Below are 22,088 nucleotides of genomic sequence, written 5' to 3' on the forward strand. Positions count from 1 at the left end.
ACTGTCCACTTAGGAAGCAACACTGATTGACAATAAATTTCACATGCTGTTGTGCAAATGGAATAGACAACAGGTGGAAATTATAGGCAATTAGCAAGACACCCCCAATAAAGGAGTGGTTCTGCAGGTGGTGACCACAGACCACTTCTCAGTTCCTATGCTTCCTGGCTGATGTTTTGGTCACTTTTGAATGCTGGCAGTGCTTTCACTCTAGTGGTAGCATGAGACGGAGTCTACAACCCACACAAGTGGCTCAGGTAGTGCAGCTCATCCAGGATGGCACATCAATGCGAGCTGTGGCAAGAAGGTTTGCTGTGTCTGTCAGCGTAGTGTCCAGAGCATGGAGGCGCTACCAGGAGACAGACCAGTACATCAGGAGATGTGGAGGAGGCCGTAGGAGGGAAACAACCCAGCAGCAGGACCGCTACCTCCGCCTTTGTGCAAGGAGGAGCAGGAGGAGCACTGCCAGAGCCCTGCAAAATGACCTCCAGCAGGCCACAAATGTGCATGTTTGCTCAAACGGTCAGAAACAGACTCCATGAGGGTGGTATGAGAGCCCGACGTCCACAGGTGGGGGTTGTGCTTACAGCCCAACACCGTGCAGGACGTTTGGCATTTGCCAGAGAACACCAAGATTGGCAAATTCGCCACTGGCGCCCTGTGCTCTTCACAGATGAAAGCAGGTTCACACTGAGCACATGTGACAGACGTGACAGAGTCTGGAGACGCCGTGGAGAACTTTCTGCTGCCTGCAACATCCTCCAGCATGACCGGTTTGGCGGTGGGTCAGTCATGGTGTGGGGTGGCATTTCTTTGGGGGGCCGCACAGCCCTCCATGTGCTCGCCAGAGGTAGCCTGACTGCTATTAGGTACCGAGATGAGATCCTCAGACCCATTGTGAGACCATATGCTGGTGCGGTTGGCCCTGGGGTCCTCCTAATACAAGACAATGCTAGACCTCATGTGGCTGGAGTGTGTCAGCAGTTCCTGCAAGAGGAAGGCATTGATGCTATGGACTGGCCCGCCCGTTCCCCAGACCTGAATCCAATTGAGCACATCTGGGACATCATGTCTCGCTCCATCCACCAACGCCACGTTGCACCACAGACTGTCCAGGAGTTGGCGGATGCTTTAGTCCAGGTCTGGGAGGAGATCCCTCAGGAGACCATCCGCCACCTCATCAGGAGCATGCCTAGGCGTTGTAGGGAGGTCATACAGGCATGTGGAGGCCACACACACTACTGAGCCTCATTTTGACTTGTTTTAAGGACATTACATCAAAGTTGGATCAGCCTGTAGTGTGGTTTTCCACTTTAATTTTGAGTGTGACTCCAAATCCAGACCTCCATGGGTTGATAAATTGGATTTCCATTGATTATTTTTGTGTGATTTTGTTGTCAGCACATTCAACTATGTAAAGAAAAAAGTATTTAATAAGAATATTTCATTCATTCAGATCTAGGATGTGTTATTTTAGTGTTGCCTTTATTTTTTTTGAGCAGTGTATGTGTATATATATAGAGATATCTATCTATCTATCTCCTGTAGTTTAAAGGAAAGATCAGCACTGTCATTGACTTGTGAGAAGTCAGTCATGTTTTCTGTAGGCATTTGGAGTCTCAAAGAACTGTACGATTAAAGCAGTAATTGCATCATCATAACCTCTTTGAACTACTGCTCCATCTTAAAAACAACCTTCTCTCCAGTACTGTAGCTACTAGGCTGTTTCCTCTAGCCAGCTGTGTGACTTAATGTACAACTGTTTGAGTGGCTCTGCCTGCATCCTATATCTCCTGCCTGCTGGGATTGCTCCCCTGCTGGGCTGAAAGGCAAAACTGGATGACTGCATGAGGCCCTAAGCCAATTAGAGCCTCTCTAACTAGTGTTAAATGCCAGTTGCTCTAACAAGCGTTTGATTATGCCAACGAGAGAGGAGACTGGCAGACACTGGGGGCTCAGTGGCATGGCTGTGTGGGTGGCTAGTCATTAACTATGGAGGAGTGCTGGATAGGGGCCTGTGTGGGGATGGTGTTTGCTGCTCTGTGTGGTTAGGGTGTGACCTTATCTGTCTTTGACCCCTGACTCATGACCTCATGGGTTCTACAGGGTGTTCCTCCATGACCTGGAGGGCTGCCTAGAGACCCCAGAGGGAGTAGGGGCCTGTTTTCTGGAGCGGGTGAGGAACGTCTACATGCCCTCAAACTCATCTCTGGACCTCGAAGCCAGTTCCACCGCATTTTTTCCATTGTTCCCCTCTAATCAGGTACTGATTTAGACCTGGGACACCAGGTGGGTGCAATGAATTATCAGGTTGAACAGAACCAGCAGGATCCGGACCAAGTAGGGTGAGAGTTAAATACCCCTGGTAGTTTGTCTGTGGTTGTTTCTGAAGAATGTCTTTACCTATATCAGCTGAGAATTCTCAACTCCACGATACTCAAGAGTTCTGTGGCGATGAGTTTTGGCGGAGTGTACCTCCGACTACATCGAGTCGGTGTCAGGTGATACTTCAGCATAAAATGTCCATTTAAGGTGTACCTTTTACCTACGTTTGTCCTGTGTAAAGGCAGTATTTTGTTTGTGTGCCGCAATCCGTAATTTTTTATACCAACGTGCTTCTATGTAATCCAATCCTATGTAATTCTTCCGAGTAATCCACTGTTTTCCAAAGGAGTATGGAACGGCTCGTGCACACCACGCTATACTTTTATAAATATCAGTTGTTTAATGTTACCTGTCCTGATTGTTAGAGAGTTGCTAGGGGGAGTTGGAATCGCTAGTTTTTTTTAATTAAAAAATTGCATTCTATGTGTCACCTGCCAAAACAAAAAGCTCTGCCGTTAACAAACACTGCTAACCTTGGCAGAGGCTGCGTAAAATGCCATGTTTTATAAAAAAAACAACGGATTGTAGCACCCAAAGAAAACAACGGCTTTACACAGGACAGACATAGGTACAAGGTACGCATTAAAGGATTTGGGAAAGTTACGCTGATTCTAGATCTGTGGCTAAGGGGAACTTCTACCTGGAACATGTCTGAGGTTAGGGAGTACAGAGTTAATTCATTGTGTCGTGTTGTCGCTCTCCACGTGGAAATCGTTCTGACACCGAGTCGAAGTAATCGGCATAGCACATGTGTTTCACAGCCTTGCATGGGTGGTGTGTCATTGGAAATGTATGTGTGTATTTCCAGAAGGAGAATTTCAAGGTGTATGCGTGCTACTGTCAGAATAAGCCTCGCTCCGAGTCCCTATGGAGGCAGTACTCAGACTGTGCCTTTTTCCAGGTCATGCTTATTTTTTCTATTCGTGCCCAATGTTTGTACTCAGCGATACTACTACGCCACAATACCAGACATATTCGTTATTTTAATCGCACAAAATGATAGATTATTTATGTTAGATTCACTGTTGTTATAACCGTAACAAACGCGTCCCAATATCTCCTTGCCATATTCTACAGGAGTGTCAGAAGAAGCTGGAACACAAACTGGGCCTGGACTCTTACCTGCTGAAACCAGTACAACGCCTTACCAAGTACCAGCTACTACTGAAGGTCAGGCTTTAGTGAAACCAGCCGACGTACACGCCTCTACGCAGCATTCATATTAGCTTTACCTGTGCTGAAACTTTATCATAATTCAACGTCCCCAAAGTCCTGTCAGTGCTAACAGCACTATGACATAACCTTGCCTTACCTAGGGACATTTATTTCAACGAGTTGAATGTAAGGACGTGAAGGATTACAGATGAAACTACAGAGAAATCCTGTCTGATTTAATAGGGATTGCTCCCCCTTTTCTGTCCCCCGATTCTCTGTTGTTATATGACAAAATAAGGAACATCTTACATGCAACACAAGGACTATTATTTTATAGTACAGCTGGAGAATTTCAGGATTTCTTTGTTACCAGACATGAATTGGTGTGTTGTGTGCTTGCGTGCTGTAGGAGCTACTGAAGTACAGTGCAGGAGGCTGTGAGGGGACCTCCGAGCTACAGGCGGCGCTAGCAGCCATGCTCCACCTCCTCAAGTCAGTCAACGACTCCATGCATCAGATAGCCATCACAGGCTACCAGGTGACTTGTCCTGTGTGTGTGATTGGTTGTGTGTGACACAGTGTGCTGTCCTATGTGTGACAGCGTGCCACCCTGTATCTCTGACCCTGTGTGTTGTCCGTCCGTCCGTCCGTCCCCCCGTCCGTCCCCCCCCAGGGAGAGTTGTGTGACCTGGGCCGGGTGCTGATGCAGGGTTCCTTCAGTGTGTGGATCAGCCATAAGAAAGGCCCCACCCGTGTGAAGGAGCTGGCACGCTTCCAGCCCACGCAGAGACACCTGTTCCTGTACGAGAGAGCCCTGCTTTTCTGCAAGCGCAGGGAGGAGCATGGAGAGGGAGCAGACAAGACCCCCTCCTACAGCTTCAAGCACTGTCTGAAGGTGTGTGTGTGTGTAGGCGGCACACTGACACATGCTCCCTGTCGCAAGGATGCTTGTTTTGGTTTGCGTGTCAAGGCGTCAGTGGGTGTGTGTGTCAGGGTGTGTGTCTGTGTATGTTTATGGAGCGTGACGGATGGCGTCACCACCCGCTGCTCCTCTTGATGTACGCTTGAGCTTCCTGCCTTCACACAGCGGAGGAGTGTGTGTCGGCGGGCCGGCCATGTGGAATGAAGCTGAAGTGTCCCCGACGTGACGCGTGGCATTTCCTTGTAGGCCCCAGGTGCAGACTGTGTGTGTGTGTGTGTGTGTGTCCTGGCAGATGAGTGCGGTGGGGATTACAGAGAACGTCAAGGGAGATGTGAAGAAGTTTGAGATCTGGTACAGTGGCAGGGAGGAGGTGTACGTCGTTCAGGTAAGGATCATCCCTGCTGTGAAGTGACTGTTGATGCTGTTCATGCAGCATTATGTCCTCCGAACAAGGACCAGGACAATAACTACCACCCACTGGCTTGTTCATTGTCTGTGCGTTGTTCTGTTCATTGTTGTGACAACTTCATGCCATGTAATGTATTTCTACAGTACAGTATGTGTTAAGCAACTGTAGTGCCATTTTGAAATCATGCCTGGAAGATGCAAAGAAAAGTGTGTTTCCTACTCTACGTTGACTGCGTTCTGATCTTGTCCGTCTCCCAGGCTCCCACAGTGGAGGTTAAGACGGCTTGGCTCGGGGAGCTGCGGAGGATCCTCACCAACCAGCAGAAACTCCTCAAAGGTTTGGACGTCGCTCACATCACTCTCCAAAGCGCACTCCGCAAAGAGCTGGTTTAATTCATCTCATGTCAGATCAATAGTCCTAGCCTGCACCTAACCTGCACCTAACAGTTGGACAACTGACTAGGTATCTCCCTTTCCCTCTCTTGTTTCAAACGATCCTTTTGCCTCTTCCTCTTCTGCCCTTTTTCTCAGATGAGCGTTGTGTGGACATCCAGATGCCAGACCACATCCGACGGTCTCCGCCCGTGTCTGAGAGGTCAGTCTCGTTGGGTGTTGTAGGACACCCCTCAGTTGTCACAGCAGCTCCCCACTTGATGGTGTGAGTGTGGCAGGCAGTTCAGTGAGCTGTTCAGGTGGTTATGATATGTGGTGTTGGGGGAGCATATCAACAAGCAGGTATAAAGCTGGGAAATGAGAAGGAGGAGTAGGAGGTTGAGGAGGAGAAGGTGGTGTGTGTGTGAAGAGAAGATGTGTGAGTGAAGGCCCCGCTTTCTCCTTTGCTGTCTGGTTGCTGTCCTCCCCTCCCTCCCCCCTGCAGGGGTGTGCGGCCGTCCGGAGGGGCTCCTACGGGCTGTCTTTCGGGGCTGGACTTTGTCTCGCTGTCCTCCGATGTCTTTATGTGTCTGCGTTCCCGGAGTCCCCGCCCTCGAAGCCCCCGGCAACGCCCCCGGCCACGCCCCCCCAACAGACCCCGCCCCCAGCGCCACTGACCCGTCCTGACGCTCAGTGGTAAACTCAGCCCAGCTCCGCATGCCCCGGCCCGGCTTGGCACGGCTCAGCTGACCTAAACCACCCACAAGGCTGCTGTGTTTGCATACTGACCGTCATCTGCAACTCCTTTACTTGGCGACTCCATTCGGCTCATACATTCTCCAGACGCACTTTTCATCATCTCTTTTGATGTCCCAGCAGACCTTCCATCTCAGACATGCTACCCAAAATGACTACACCCATCTTTGCATGGGATTGGCAATTTTGCATGGAATGCCCCAAAAAAATCAAAAAAGGTTTGGATGTTTTTAACATATATATTTTTTAAATCTTGATTTCCTCATGCTTTCAGCACGACAACTGCTTCTTAAATGGGGCTCGCTTTTTGAGAGGTTATTAAATTAAAATGATCCTAAGTTATTTGGCTTGTAAAATGTAGACAAAGTAATACATTGATGAACCAGGAACTTGATAAATCGAGACCATATCTTTCCATGCGCCGGCACGTGTCTGCTGTGTACCAGGCCAGAGCCCACACTGTCTTTGTGTCAGCTTGGTTTGCACTTGGTCACGTTGTTGCTTGGTGTGGGGCCTTTTGGCTGGCGTCTGAAAGATCAACATTGTGGTGCGAGATGAGTTTGAGGTCGAAATTGTCCTTAACCACAGATCTAAGGTCAGTTTTGCAGTTCCCCTTTAAATGGTTAAAGGTTAGAATGTGGGAACGTTAAGCTGATCTGTGGCTATGGGCAGCTTCTACTTGGAGCATGTCTGATGAGGTTGGGGAGTACAGAGTTAGTTTGTTCATTGTGTCGCTCCCCACAGCAAACAGCAGAGGGCGTCGTTCAGCTCAGAGGACACAGTCAGGGAGGAGCAGTACAGACCCACAGTCCCTCTCCCCAAATCACCAGTGCAACCAACACAGTGAGTACACCACTCCCTCATACATATACCCATAAAATAATCATGTAGGTACCTGGTAACTACATGTTATAATGGTGACCGGGTCATGAGAGATGGTACATGAAACTCCCTTGACTTGATATTGGATTTATTTTGGTATATATTGCGATCCCTATTCCCTAAAGACTCTTCACATGAAAGAGCACCGGATGTATGGAGGAGTATTTACCTTGGTTATTTCTGGCACCATATAAGAGGAACAAGACCCAAAAAAATGTGACTCAAAACAAACGTGTGTTTTTGTCCATCTCCAGGCTGGCCCGGCACGCCTCACTCAATGGACATCTGTCTGGGTCTGGAGGAGTGGGGTGGAGGTCAGGTCCCCTCTCACCCGTCACACACCGAGGAGGAGGACACTGCTCAGCTGGTGCGACGGGTTCTCCACAACACCAGTACAACCACTCTCTCTTAGTGCACACTGTGTGGCCTCGTTCCTCACCCACAGCCTTTTAGATATGCTTATCAGAATATCGAATGGAACCTCTTGAGGCTCCAAAATGTTTTAAAGGCGTCCTCTGGTAGGATACAGCGCTACAACATCCTTCGTCCAGTCTGACAGAGGTGTTTCTGTCCTCCCAGGCTTCAGGCAGATATAAGGCCTTGGCTGAATGTCCACGAGACGGCCCAGATGACCTCGCCATCGAGAGCGGTGACGTCATCCAGCTGCAGCACGTGGACAGCGAAGGCCACTGGTGAGTGTGTCGTCTCATATGCCTGGTGGTAAAGTTGGTTGCCGATGGCAGAACCCTATTTGACATGGCTTTTATATGGGCTCTGTGCCGATTTTGTAAACTTAGGGAACCTAATATTGCCGGTGTAAAGACATAAGGACAAAATTGACCGTGCAGGAAAATCCTATCGGCTGTCATTGTCTTTTAATTTCTAAGCAATTCTGCATGTTGAATCACCAATGTTCATTAACACCCAGCAGGTAATCTGCCACACAAAGCCGCCGTGAACGGCCAATGTTCATTAGTGTGTCCCGTCCTTCACCTTAACCTCTTTTATACCCTCCCTCACACCATCTCCAGGCTGGTGAAGAACCTGAGTCGCAGGCAGAAGAGCCTCATCCCAGTCCCCATCCTGCATGTGGTTCTGGGACACAGCAGACTAGGCGGTATGGTTACAGTACAGGGGAAGAGGTTTCTAAAGCCATTTGTACTCTCGATCCTCCTCTCTGACATGTAGCTCATTTGATGGGTTTGCTTGAATAATTTGTCTCCTCTCTCATGCAGATCCAGGGAATCTGAAGGCCAGAAAGCTCTGCTCCCCTTAGAGGACAAATGCTGCCTTCAATGCTTGTGGGAACTGGGAAACTTTACAGAATGAAGTTGTAACTCTGGAACAATTCTTCAACCAATGGCAAGCTAGAGGATCTATCTAATGATCCAGTTAGCTAGCGTGATTAAAGTTGACAAGATGGTAAAACTATCTACATTATACACATTGATACATTTGACAATGTCAAAAATGGATTTGCTTTAACATCTTTTGGTTGAAAAGGTGAAAGGTCAGTGATGAAAAGTCACAACTTGGAAACTCTGGTATCAAACCCTATCTCTGACTTTCCCACTTGGAATTCCGACTTGGGAGGGTCATTCAAGTGGTAATTTCCCAGTCGGGTATTTCCCACTACAGAGGAGCATTTGAAGGCAGCAATAGAACAACTTTTGTGGGACCTTTGCACAGATTCACAGTCTGACCAGACGGACTGTTATACATTAGACACTGTGAGGTCATGACTGATAGAATATCTTAAAATCTGCTTTCTCAAAGTCCTCTGATTGGCCATGATGAGAGACAACTATCCAATTGAAGAAGGACACAGGAGCTTACATTTTGGATTATTGATTAACATTTTTCTGGGCCAATAACATGAAGACCTGCTTTTGCCCACCGCGATGGACAGTGGACAAACTTAATGAATGTTACCTTACCTTTGGACAGCACAGGGCTCCACCAGCACACATGCACAAGGTTTTGAGGAAGGACAAGGGACATGTGAAAAGATTTGGCACTTAAAGTTCATTCACTCACTTCCTCTTCGAACCAGCCAATGGCCTTTTCTGTTAGGTTGCTGTAGCTGGTTTGGGACTGTTATACACCCTTGGACTCTGCCTCTCGACTGAGGGATTCTTAACCATTATTGCTATTCAGTGGGAATGCAGTTGGTGGGTGTTTGTGTGTGTGTGTTTTTATGGATCATTATAATCCAGGTTTCGCCTGAAACATTTCTTTAAAATATACTTTTTTTACATTTTTGATGTGTATACTTGAATGTTGGCCTATTGTTTGGTTACATGTTCATTTATTCTACATGCTCATGTTGTTTAGGAATCCATGCTGTCTTGTTCCTTAAGGCACCCTTCTCTTACGCTCTCCAAGAGTTGAAATGCCAGAACGTGCCGTGCCATAATGCCTTTTTATTCCTGCTATTTTGGAATCGGTCTCTTCAATAAATGTTTGCTCAGCAATAACAAAACACAGTTTTGCTTCTACCTCACCTCAGACCTATACACAACTGTCACTTTATTGGGGTGGAAGGTCTACAAGAGAAAATGCATGCTGAAAGAAAACACAACGCTTTACTATATTTTCAAAGGCTCTATAGAAATTGAGCTATCTGTGAACGCAATACCTGCTTCATATTTTCCTGCTTCATACCTATGATTCATTTCCCATTTTATTTCCTAAACTCATTGTTTGTCAGTGGAGGTAAGATGGCTGTTGAGATCCCAGTGAATGATGTAAGTGTGTTAACCAGGTCTTCAGATGTGTCTTTGGAGGTATGGGGAGGAGCTGCTGCCAGCATGGAGCCAGCAAATAGAGACTGCTGTAATTCTCCCCAGGATTTCACGCTCTCTGTCTCCCTCAGCCCTCTTTGAGAGAGTTCCTCTCCTCCATCGCCTCACACTTAATCTTGGGTTTCCCATTAAACAGGATCATACAGGATCATACAGCGAACATGAAATATACCCACTGTGTCGAACACTTAATTAAATATTGATTGCGGACTTATATGAATTTACCACGTCAAGTCGGAGGCCTGCGTTTGATGTGGAAATTAGCTTGGAAAGCAGCACATTTCTTGTGTTATTTAAGTTCCATCTCTGTGTGAGGCAGCTATGCATCACCATGAAATGATGTCTATATACCCTTAGAGTCCTGTTTGACTGCCGTGCATTGCATCAAGGGGGTTCTTTCATCTTAATATGGCAAAATTTTACTTTTTTTTCTTTTGAGCTATTTCAGTCTAAAACACTACACATTTTGCACTCTGATGTAAAAAAAATATATATACACTGAACAAAAATATAAACGCAACATGTAAATTGTTGGTTTCATGAGCTGAAATAAAAGATCCCAGAAATTTTCCATAAGCACAAATTTGTTTACATCCCTGTTATTGAGCATTTCTCCTTTGAAAAGATAATCCATCCACCTGACAGGTGTGGCATATTAAGGTGATTAAAGAGCATGATCATTACACAGGTGCACCTTGTGCTGGGGGCAATTAAAGGCCACTCTAAAATGTGCAGTTTTGTCACACAATTCCACAGATGTCTCAAGTTTTGAGGGAGCATGCAATTGGCATGCTGACTGCAGGAATGTCCACCAGAACTGTTGCCAGAGAATTGAATGTTAATTTCTCTTCCATAAGCCGCCTCCAACGTCGTTTTAGAGAATTTGTCAGTACGTCCAACTGGCCTCTGAACCATAGATCACGTGAATTGGAACTTGTGGGAGAGCGGTTTGCTGATGTCAATGTTGTGAACAGAGTGCCACATGGTGTCAGTGGAGTTATGGTATGGGCAGGCATAACCTACGGACCACAAACACAATTGCACTTTATCGATGGCAAATTGAATGCCCAGAAATACCGCAATGAGATCCTGAGGCCCATTGTGAGGCCCATTTTTTTTTTTTATGCATCTGTGACCAACTGATGCATATCTGAATTCCCAGTCATGTGAAATTCATAGATTAGGCCCTAATAAATATATTTAAATTGACTGATTTCCTTATATGAACTGTAACACAGTAAAACCTTGAAATTGTTGCATGTTGAATTTATTTTTGTTTAGTATATGCTTAAATGCTGTGCGTCTTTGACAAGCGCTGTAAGCTTGTTGCTGAATGTTTCTCAATAGAGAAATTGCATGGCAAACTGAATATTGACTGAACATGGCAGGTTTCAGGTTGTTTTACAGTCATTGTTATTGTTTGGCTGCATTTTGTATATAGACCAAATAAAGTATTTATTAAAATAATACATTTGTTCTGCACCTTGTTTTAATCTGTGCTACTCTATAGCAAAATACCATAAAGCAATTGTTGTTTGCAGACAGCCATTTGCCTTCATCCGTCAGTAAATTACTCTTATTGTTTTATGAATAACCATGATGTGCAGTAGGCACCTGTTGGACATACAGGTATCTGTCTTGTAAAACGTGTTCTCACCAGCATATTGGAGGAAGACGATGCAAGAATACAAAATTGACATTTTATGAATTGAACCCTGAAAATGAGACCTGAAACAAGACAGAGGACCCTGAGGGTCAAAGGTCAAGCGTTAGTTGTCCAGGTCATCATGCAGCATGTCCTTGGTCACCGCCATAACGTGACGTATCCATCTATAGTAATGCTAGTCTGGTGTACACTCTGGTGTACACCCCATACTTCCCCCCTTGGCACACTCCTCCCCCCAGTTCACAATCCCAGTCAGGAACCAGGTGTCATGGTAACGGTTGGTATGGGGACCTCCGCTCTCCCCCGGCGCAAGTCTTTGGCCACGTCAGCATAGCCGGCACGGAAATACGTACTTGGTGATGCGGGCACTACTGCTATCCTTACACTGCGTCCTCTCTGTAAATGGCACCTCTACCTTCTGTAATGTGTGCGACCCCAGCCGCTGATTGTAGCCGGGGACTCATCCTTCACCAAGTCTTCGGTGAATACCTTGGGCCCCAGGAAGATGGGTCTGGCGTGGGAGGAGAAGAGGATGGGGGTGTGGAGGCGCAGCAGGGCGATTATCATGATTGTACAGACTCCGCTAAGAGTTGTAGAGGGTGTTTTGTACTGCTTCAAAACCTTATGGTCCTGCTCCGTGCCCTCTTTGGCATAGATGTTATGCTCCCCTGGAGGGGTACAATAAATGAAACAATCTAGTAATCCATCTGTAATCAATCAAAATGTATCATCCTAGAATTTAGTTGTCGATTAGGGATTTGTCATGAATACAATTTACAAATTCTACACAAAGAACATTTTGTAAAAGTAGTGACAACTTAGCTGAGAAAATAAATAAAATAAAAACACGCTGCAGCAGAGGTAAGTCTAGGTCTTCCTTTCCTGTGGCGCTCCTCATGAGAGGCACTTTCATCATAGCGCTTGGTTTAAGGAAACTCATTAAGGAAAGAAAGCCCACAAATTAACTTTTAAGAAGGCACACCTGTTAATTGAAATGCATTCCAGGTGACTACCTCATGAAGCTGGTTGAGAGAATGCCAAGAGTGTGCAAAGCTGTCATCGAGGCAATGGGTGGCTACTTTGAAGAATCTGAAATATAAAATATATTCAGATTTTTTTAACACTTTTTTGGGGTGATTCCATATGTATTATTTCATAGTTGTGATGTATTCACTATTATTCTACAATGTAGAAATAAAGAAAAAACCCTGGAATGAGTAGGTGTGTCCAAACTGATGATTGGTACTGTATGTATACATGCAAATCCGAAGTTAGAAAGGATGGTGGTTGCTAACACTTGACATCAAGTTCCTCTATACACTAATGTAGTAACATTGTAGTCACACTACTGTAATAACATGTTGCTACACAGTACTTCAGTAAGATTCTGGTAAATGTGCATCCAGATGTGTCGATATTGTGGTTACCTTCAGGTTTAAAGTTGACTCCATTCTGAGGCAGCTTGTAGCCCCTCTGCACAGCTACATTGTGCCCCATAGGTGCCACAGAATACATTCTCCGTTATTCACCTTACACTGCCTGGCTGTTACTGCGAAGAGAAACATGCGTCCTCAACCCACGTCTAAAGAGACATGTTAATATGTGATGAGACATGTTAATATGTGATGGGTTCAAATTGTTATGATTGACATCCTGGTTTCCCAACAGTGTTATTACAATGTTATAGGAGAAACGTCCAGGCAGAGATGGCAGAGCGACCTTAACTGCTGTGACCTGGAAAAACTTGCCCTGAACCAAGTGAAACGGAGGACATTCGTCAAGGCCTGTGCTCCTTATAAGGGCTTAAGTCAAGTAAGTGTGCGGTGTGTTTAGGACTCTCCTACCTCCCAGTTCATCCCCGTGAAGCCTGATAGACCGGTACAAGTGTAGGAGCCCAGCTAGTCATCACAGGACGACTGGTTCAGACGGGGGCGACTTACACTGGTCCTCATCTGAGACATGACACTCATCATTATTGACATATTACACAATTGAGATGGTATACCAAGATTCATAGTGCTAAACGCTACAGTTTGTTGCCCACAAAGCACACACACACACACACACACACACACACACACACACCACACACACACACACACAGCTCTGTGTCACATCTTAGTCCTCTCTGTTCGCGCCAACACGACAGTTAATCATTAAGCAAAGACTTGCCATCATAACCGACCCAAAACTCAATCTGAAAAATCCATACAGAATCTTTAAAATATCATAAATATCATACACAATCATAACACACTACCGTATTCAAGGAGGACTCTAACCCCCATAGGCCCACCCCCACCACACACACACACACACACACACACACATGTCCACACACACACTCACTGTTTTCTCATCGTTCTCGAATGCCTCCCTGGCCTCCTCCAGGTCACAGCCTTCCTCCAGACACACACTCTCCAGGTTCACCAATAACATATCCTGGAACACCCCAGTGTTGTGGCGCCGCTGTCTCTTCAGCACACTGTCTGTTGCCTGGCCCGACAGGAACACTGGGGCTGGAGGGCCAGAGAGAGAGATGGTAAGGCTGCAGCAGATACTGCTGGTGTATAACTGTGAGAGTGGTATGCTTGTTACTAGTGAGAAACCTACTAAAACCATCAGCAGAGAGAGCAGGACTTACCTCCCTAGCACAGCCGGCAGTCCAGCAGCATCACGCACCATAGAAGAGATGGGTAAACTGTTGCCATCCCTGTCTGATTCTCTGGTATCACTATCACTAAAAAAACGACACTCTTCTACCATGGACACGCACCCACATTCCAAAGTACAGCGGTCTGTTTACTTTTCAACGACAGAGACGCAGAGTAGATATGCTACTTGTTATTTTAAAGGCAAAGCTTGAGGTACTCTGGTGGAAGTTCCCATGTGTGTAAATAATTTTGTAACTGATTGTTTTAAGGTTTTTTTCTTTGAGGACTGTTATTTTTGAATCTCTGTCTTCCTCTAAGTTTGGAATGGAATCAGAAACACACACTTTAGCAGAGAGCTCCACCGTCTACAAAAAAACCCAACATGCATTTTAAATAATATACCACTAGATGGCGCACACGTCTATAAAACTATGTCTACCAATGCTTTGACCGAACATCACATAATTCTCTCTCACCCACACACACACACCGATGAAATGGCTAAGGCCCAGAGTTTTCACTGATCAGCTCACATGGCCAATACACACTCCTGGTCCTAAGGTTAACCATAGACTCACAACAGGGTAATGCAGCTTTCCTGGGTTCTGTGAGGATATTGCGGATTAGGGTTGTAAAATTCCATGAGCGTTCAATAAATTCCCTAGTTTTCAATAAATTCTGGTTGGAGGATTCTGGATTTTCCTGCTTATTCCTTATTGAAAGTTCCTGGAATTTTGCAACTTTAATGAGGACAAATATCCAATGGTAGAGCGTGGCACGAAATACAAAAACCTTAAATGCTATAACGTCAATTTCTCAAACATATGACTATTTTACACCATTTGAAAGATAAGACTCTCGTTAATCCAACCACATTGTCCGATTTCAAAAAGGCTTTACAGCGAAAGCAAAACATTAGATTATGTCAGGAGAGTACCCAGCCAAAAATAATCACACAGCCATTTTCAAAGCAAGCATATATGTCACAAAAACCAAAACCACAGCTAAATGCAGCACTAACCTTTGATCTTCATCAGATGACACTCCTAGGACATTGTTATACAATACATGCATGTTTTGTTCAATCAAGTTCATATTTATATCAAAAACCAGCTTTTTACATTAGCATGTGATGTTCAGAACTAGCATACCCACCGAAAACTTCCGGTGAATTTACTAAATTACTCATCATAAACGTTGACAAAATACATAACAATTATTTTAAGAATTATAGATACAGAACTCTTTTATGCAAACGCTATGTCAGATTTAAAAATAGCTTTTCGGCAAAAGCACATTTCGCAATATTCTGAGTACATAGCTCAGCCAACCTAAACTCAGAATTACTATTACAAAAATTGGATTACCTTTGCTGTTCTTCATCAGAATGCACAAAACATGTCAAAATATTCCATTACCGTACTTAGAAGCATGTCAAACGCTGTTTAAAATCAATTTTTATGCTATTTTTCTCGTAAAATAGCGATAATATTCCAACCGGTCAACGTTGTATTCATTCAAAGAGGGAAAGAAAAAAATGGCGAGGTCTCGTGAACGCGCATCTCCATTCTCTCTGTCCCCAGGCAGACCACTTACAAACTCTGCTCCTGTTATCTGCCCAGATTCAGGAGACGCGTCATTCCGCTTTCTGAAGGCTTTAGAGAGCCAATGGAAGCCTTAGAAAGTGTCACGTAACAGCACAGATGCTGTAATTTTGATAGAGATGCAACAGAAGGACTACAAATTGTCATACAGGCCACTTCCTGCATGGAATCTTCTCAGGTTTTTGCCTGCCATATGAGTTCTGTTATACTCACAGACACCATTCAAACAGTTTTAGAATCTATTGAGGGTTTTCTATCCAAATCTACTAATTATATGCATATTCTGGGCAAGAGTAGTAACCAGATTAAATCGGGTACGTTTTTTATCCGGCCGTGAAAATACTGCCCCCTATCCACAACAGGTTAATGCCGATGCAGCGTATTGCTGAGGGTCAGTGTCTGTGGAGCCCCAGTGTCATTATGTGGCCTGGTCTGGAAAATACAAGCCCTGCCCTGGCCCCATCTCCCTCTCCCCATGGGAGTCCCCAGGCCGCTCTGATGGAGTGCTGTATTGACCCAGACCATTTATATTTCATTGAGTCGTTAAAATGCTAAATAATTCATACTTAAGTAATTAACACTGGGCCTTTTTAATATACAGTCGATTCATCTCATGTCATAAAATCAAAATACAGTGTTTAGGGCTTTATAAGAGAGGTTAGGGTAGTTCAAACATGATGACTTTTTGATAGCCATCAAAACTCAACACAGCTGCTGTTGCTGCAGCTACACCTTCTTGAGTTGTTTGCGTTCTTTTGACAATGTTATTCAAATGCAACATGCACTGGGGGGTTGCGCTCTTGCATTTATCCATGTAATCGCCTCAGACCTGTGAGAGAACAGGCATTTCCGGGCCAACGACAGCATTTAAATCAAACCCATAATGTACATTCTCAACAGTGAATATGCCTACTCCCTCTGTCCTAGCCGTCTGATTCACAGCCCTGTTGGTCACACTCAGTTGAGTATGAATGGTCTGGGGGAGACATCCAAACAAGGCTGTGTTAGATCAGTGGTTCCCAACCAGAGGTACTAGGCCCCCGGGGGGGACTTGGCCTATCCACATGGGGGACTTGAGAAAACTCATGAGACCTTACTGGTGATATGCACATGAGGGGGTATTCCAGAGCAAAATTCAGCTGGTGGTACAGTGACAGACAAAGGTTGGGAAACACTGTGTTAGATGGGGCAGCAGGGATGGAGGAGGGGAGGACAGAGAAGCAGTGTGATTTATAAAGCCAGGACATTGATTTCCTTGACGTGCCTCTCTCGGCGTCCAGGGCACAGTTGGGAAATGGTTGCCTGCTCCAATTAGATTGTTCACTACAATTGGGGATCAGAGCCGGGCCTAGCAGATAATACAAACTGATGCCTGAGCAGTGTCATCGATTGTACAGTAGCTCTTGGGGAAGGCAAGGTTGGTTGGGAGGGAGGGATGGTGTGGCAGATTGAGGTCCTGTGTTTATAGATCACACACGCACAGCCTTTTCATCTCTTGGTGACTGTCAATACACTCAGAATGCTTTCCAAGGAATTCAACCATGTACAAACATGGGATCAGATAATGCTTGGAGTTTGAACGTTTACACTCTCCTCCAGCTCTGTTAGTCAATAGATCAAATCAAAAAACATCAAATCAAAGTGTATTGATCGGGTACACAACGCTGTCAAATGTCAAACAAGTACACAAATAATAAATACAATTCATTAAAAAAAATAGAAATCAAGAAATGGCGCAACTAATGCAATTAACAACCCAAATATCCTTGTAACAGTAATCCTAATGTGTTACTAACAGGTAATGAGTGTGGATCACCTAGTAGACGGCTAATGATCGCTGTTCAACAGTCTGATGGCCTGGTGATCAAGTTGTCTCTCGGTCCCGGCTCTGATGCACCTGTACTGTCTCTGTCTGCTAGACGGTAGTGGTGTAAACAGTCAGCGGCTCGGGTGACTGAGGTCCTTAATGATCTTCTTGGCCTTTGACAGAGTGCTGTAAATGTCCTGTAGGGCAGGCAGCTGGCCCCTGGTGATGCGTTGGGCTGACCGTCCCACCCTCTAGAGTGCAATGCGGTTGAGGGAGGTGCAGTTGCCGTACCAGGCGTTGATGCAGCCCCTCTCTGCCAAACCCCAAACAGCAAGCAATGCAGGTGTAGAAGCACGGTGGCTAGGAAAAACTCCCTAGAAAGGTCAAAACCTAGGAAGAAACCTAGAGAGGAACCAGGCTATGAGGGATGGCCAGTCCTCTTCTGGCAGTGCCGGGTGGAGATTATAACAGAACATGGCCAAGATGTTCAAATGTTCATAAATGACCAGCATGGTCAAATAATAATAATCACAGTAGTTGTCGAGGGTGCAACAAGTCAGCACCTCAGGAGTAAATGTCAGTTGGCTTTTCATAGCCGATCAGTGAGAGTATCTCTATTGCTCCTGCTGTCTCTAGAGAGTTGAAAACAGCAGGTCTGGGACATGTAGCACGTCCGTGAACAGGTCAGGGTTCCATAGCCGCAGGCAGAACAGTTGAAACTGGAGCAGCAGCATGGCCAGGTGGACTGGGGACAGCAAGGAGTCATCATGCCAGGTAGTCCTGAGGCATGGTCCTAGGGCTCAGGTCCTCCGAGAGAGAGAAAGAAAGAAAGAGAAAATTAGAGAGAGCATACTTAAATTAACTAAGGACACCGGATAAGGCAGGAGAAATACTCCAGATATAACAGACTGACCTTAGCCCCCTGACACATAAACTACTGCAGCATAAATACTGGAGGCTGAGACAGGAGGGGTCAGGAGACACTGTGGCCCCATCCGATGATACCCCCGGACAGGGCCAAACAGGCAGGATATAACCCCACCCACTTTGCCAAAGCACAGCCCCCACAACACTAGAGGGATATCTTCAACCACCAACATACCATCCTGAGACAAGGCCGAGTATAGCCCACAAAGATCTCCGCCACGGCACAACCCAAAGGGGGGCGCCAACCCAGACAGGAAGACCACGTCAATGACTCAACCCACTCAAGTGATGCACCCCTCCTAGGGACGGCATGGGAGAGCACCAGTAAGTCAGTGATTCAGCCCCTGTAATAGGGTTAGAGGCAGAGAATCCCAGTGGAGAGAGGGGAACCGGCCAGGCAGAGACAGCAAGGGTGGTTCGTTGCTCCAGAGCCTTTCCATTCACCTTCACACTCCTGGGCCAGACTACACTCAATCATATGACCTACTGAAGAGATGAGTCTTCAGTAAAGACTTAAAGGTTGAGACCGAGTCTGCGTCTCTCACATGGGTAGGCAGATCATTCCATAAAAATGGAGCTCTATAGGAGACCTGCCTCCAGCTGTTTGCTTAGAAATTCTAGGGACAATTAGGAGGCCTGCGTCTTGAGACCGTAGCGTACGTGTAGGTATGTACAGCAGGACCAAATTGGAAAGATAGGTAGGAGCAAGCCCATGTAATGCTTTGTAGGTTAGCAGTAAAACCTTTAAATCAGCCCTTGCCTTAACAGGAATCCAGTGTAGGGAGGCTAGAACTGGAGTAATATGATCAAATATTTTGGTTCTAGTCAGGATTCTAGCAGCCGTATGTAGCACTAACTGAAGTTAATTTAGTGCTTTATCCGGGTAGCTGGAAAGTAGAGCATTGCAGTAGTCTTGACCTTGATAATTTATTGTTAAAACGAGAGGCTGCCTGGATCTTTAATTTAAAGACCCTTGCTCCCTTCGGTCTCAACATAGACTTTGATCTGAAGCCATTCTTGTGATTATTGTGATTTTGCCATTGTAATTCTTTGTTAGATACATTTCAGACTACAAATGCTATGATCGTATGCTATCCATTTGTTTGTCTTTTTGTATGTTCTTTGTATGCCATTTTTTTAAATATTTGAGTTAAGCAATGATATTAGACCACACTTGGCCATGATTACAAACACCTGTGTGTTTCTTGACACTATATAAATGACTCATCTCGCAGTGTTTGTGATGATACCCTGATGAAGACAGCTTTGCTGTCGAAACGTTGGTTATTACATTTTTGCATCTGAGCTCTTAGAGTGTGCGGCTTTCCCTTATTTTCCATTGCAGTAGTCTAACCTAGAAGTAACAAAAGCAGGATACATTTTTCTACATCATTTTTGGACAAAGTTTCTGATTTTTGCAATGTTACGTAGATGGAAAAAAGCTGTCCTTGAAACAGTCTTGATATGTTCGTCAAAAGAGAGATCAGGGTCCAGAGTAACACCGAGGTCCTTCACAGTTTTATTTGAGACAACTGTACAACCATCAAGATTAATTGTCAGATTCAACAGAAGATCTCTTTGTTTCTTGGGACCTAGAACAAGCATCTCTGTTTTGTCCGAGTTTAAAAGTAGAAAGTTTGCAGCCATCCACTTCCTTATGTCTGAAACACAGGCTTCTAGAGAGGGCAATTTTGGGGCTTCACCATGTTTCATTGAAATGTACAGCTGTGTGTCATCCGCATAGCAGTGAAAGTTAACATTATGTTTTCGAATGATATTCCCAAGAGGTAAAATATATAGTGAAAACAATAGTGGTCCTAAAACGGAACCTTGAGGAACACCGAAATTTACAGTTGATTTGTCAGAGGACAAACCATTCACAGAGACAAACTGATATCTTTCCGACAGATAAGATCTAAACCAGGCCAGAACTTGTCCGTGTAGACCAATTTGGGTTTCCAATCTCTCCAAAAGAATGTGGTGATCGATGGTATCAAAAGCAGCACTAAGGTCTAGGAGCACGAGGACAGATGCAGAGCCTCGGTCTGACGCCATTTAAAGGTCATTTACCACCTTCACAAGTGCAGTCTCAGTGCTATGATGGGGTCTAAAACCAGACTGAAGCATTTCGTATACATTGTGTGTCTTCAGGAAGGCAGTGAGTTGCTGCGCAACAGCTTTTTCTAAAATGTTTGAGAGGAATGGAAGATTCGATATAGGGCGATTCGTTTTTTATATTTTCTGGGTCAAGGTTTGGCTTTTTCAAGAGAGGCTTTATTACTGCCACTTTTAGTGAGTTTGGTACACATCCGGTGGATAGAGAGCCGTTTATTATGTTCAACATAGGAGGGCCAAGCACAGGAAGCAGCTCCTTCAGTAGTTTAGTTGGAATAGGATCCAGTATGCAGATTGAAGGTTTAGAGGCCATGATTATTTTCATAATTGTGTCGAGATATAGTACTAAAACACTTGAGTGTCTCCCTTGATCCTAGGTCCTGGCAGAGTTGTGCAGACTCAGGACAACAGAGCTTTGGAGGAATACGCAGATTTAAAGAGGAGTCCGTAATTTGCTTTCTAATGATCATGATCTTTTCCTCAAAGAAGTTCATGAATTTATTACTGCTGAAGTGAAAGCCATACTCTCTTGGGGAATGCTGCTTTTTAGTTAGCTTTGCGACAGTATCAATTAAGTTGGAAAAATTGGATGATCGAGCAGCAGTGAGGGCTTTCGATACTGCACGGTACTCTTTCCAAGCTAGTCGGAAGACTTCCAGTTTGGTGTGGTGCCATTTCCGTTCCAATTTTCTGGAAGCTTGCTTCAGAGCTCGGGTATTTTCTGTATACCAGGGAGCTAGTTTCTTATGACAAATGTTTTTAGTTTTTAGGGGTGCAACTGCATCTAGGGTATTGCACAAGGTTAAATTGAGTTCCTCAGTTAGGCGGTTAACTGATTTTTGTCCTTGGGTAGGCAGAGGGAGTCTGGAAAGGCATCAAGGAATCTTTGTGTTGTCTGAGAATTTATAGCACGACTTTTGATGCTCCTTGTTTGGGGTCTGAGCAGATTATTTGTTGCGATTGCAAACGTAATAGAATGGTGGTCCGATAGTCCAGGATTATGAGGAAAAACATTTATTCCAAAACTAGGTCCAGAGTATGACTGTGGCAGTGAGTAGGTCCAAAGACATGTTGGACAAAACCCACTGAGTCGATGATGGCTCCGAAAGCCTTTTGGAGTGGGTCTGTGGACTTTTCCATGTGAATATTAAAGTCACCAAACATTGGAATATTATCTGCTATGACTACAAGGTCCGATAGGAATTCAGGGAACTGTATATGTCCCAGGAGGCCTGTAAACAGTAGCTATAAAAAGTGATTGAGTAGGCTGCATAGATTTCATGACTAGAAGCTCAAAAGATGAAAACGTTGTTTTATTTTTTGTAAATTGAAATTTGCTATCGTAAATGTTAGCAACACCTCCGCCTTTGCGGGATGCACGGGGGATATGGTCACTACTGTAACCAGGAGGTGAGGCCTCATTTAACACAGTAAATTCATCAGGCTTAAGCCATGTTTCAGTCAGGCCAATCACATCAAGATTATGATCAGTGATTAGTTCATTGACTATAATTGCCTTTGAACTGAGGGATCTAACATTAAGTAGCCCTATTTTGAGATGTGAGGTATCACAATCTCTTTCAATAATGGCAGGAATGGAGGAGGTCTTTATTCTAGTGAGATTGCTACAC

At 45.0% G+C, this 22,088-nt stretch overlaps 1 protein-coding gene and 1 long non-coding RNA gene across 2 annotated transcripts in view; one reads left to right on the plus strand and one right to left on the minus strand.

Moving 5' to 3' along the window:
* LOC106604741 (proto-oncogene DBL) overlaps positions 1–10,374 on the plus strand; it is a 29,468-nt gene extending 19,094 nt beyond the window's left edge. The window contains exons 18-30 of the mRNA XM_014199718.3: positions 2,107–2,176; positions 3,194–3,286; positions 3,463–3,555; positions 3,950–4,078; positions 4,214–4,435; positions 4,755–4,847; positions 5,129–5,207; positions 5,402–5,465; positions 6,743–6,841; positions 7,135–7,247; positions 7,460–7,572; positions 7,912–7,997; positions 8,116–10,374. Of these exons, the coding sequence (XP_014055193.2) occupies positions 2,107–2,176; positions 3,194–3,286; positions 3,463–3,555; positions 3,950–4,078; positions 4,214–4,435; positions 4,755–4,847; positions 5,129–5,207; positions 5,402–5,465; positions 6,743–6,841; positions 7,135–7,247; positions 7,460–7,476 (1,072 nt within the window). The 3' untranslated portion in view covers positions 7,477–7,572; positions 7,912–7,997; positions 8,116–10,374. The remainder of the gene's footprint in view (positions 1–2,106; positions 2,177–3,193; positions 3,287–3,462; positions 3,556–3,949; positions 4,079–4,213; positions 4,436–4,754; positions 4,848–5,128; positions 5,208–5,401; positions 5,466–6,742; positions 6,842–7,134; positions 7,248–7,459; positions 7,573–7,911; positions 7,998–8,115) is intronic.
* Positions 10,375–11,144: 770 nt separating this feature from the next.
* LOC106604806 (uncharacterized) lies at positions 11,145–14,118 on the minus strand. Its single transcript, XR_001328735.3, has 6 exons — positions 13,995–14,118; positions 13,700–13,869; positions 13,195–13,302; positions 12,778–12,899; positions 12,333–12,439; positions 11,145–12,018 (listed from the first exon to the last, which is right to left on the minus strand). It is a non-coding gene; the product is annotated as an uncharacterized LOC106604806 (long non-coding RNA).
* Positions 14,119–22,088: the final 7,970 nt, after the last annotated feature.

The sequence above is a fragment of the Salmo salar genome, chromosome 05 (assembly GCF_965601325.2).
Source record: "Salmo salar chromosome 05, fSalSal1, whole genome shotgun sequence".
Taxonomy (NCBI): Eukaryota; Metazoa; Chordata; class Actinopteri; order Salmoniformes; family Salmonidae; genus Salmo; species Salmo salar.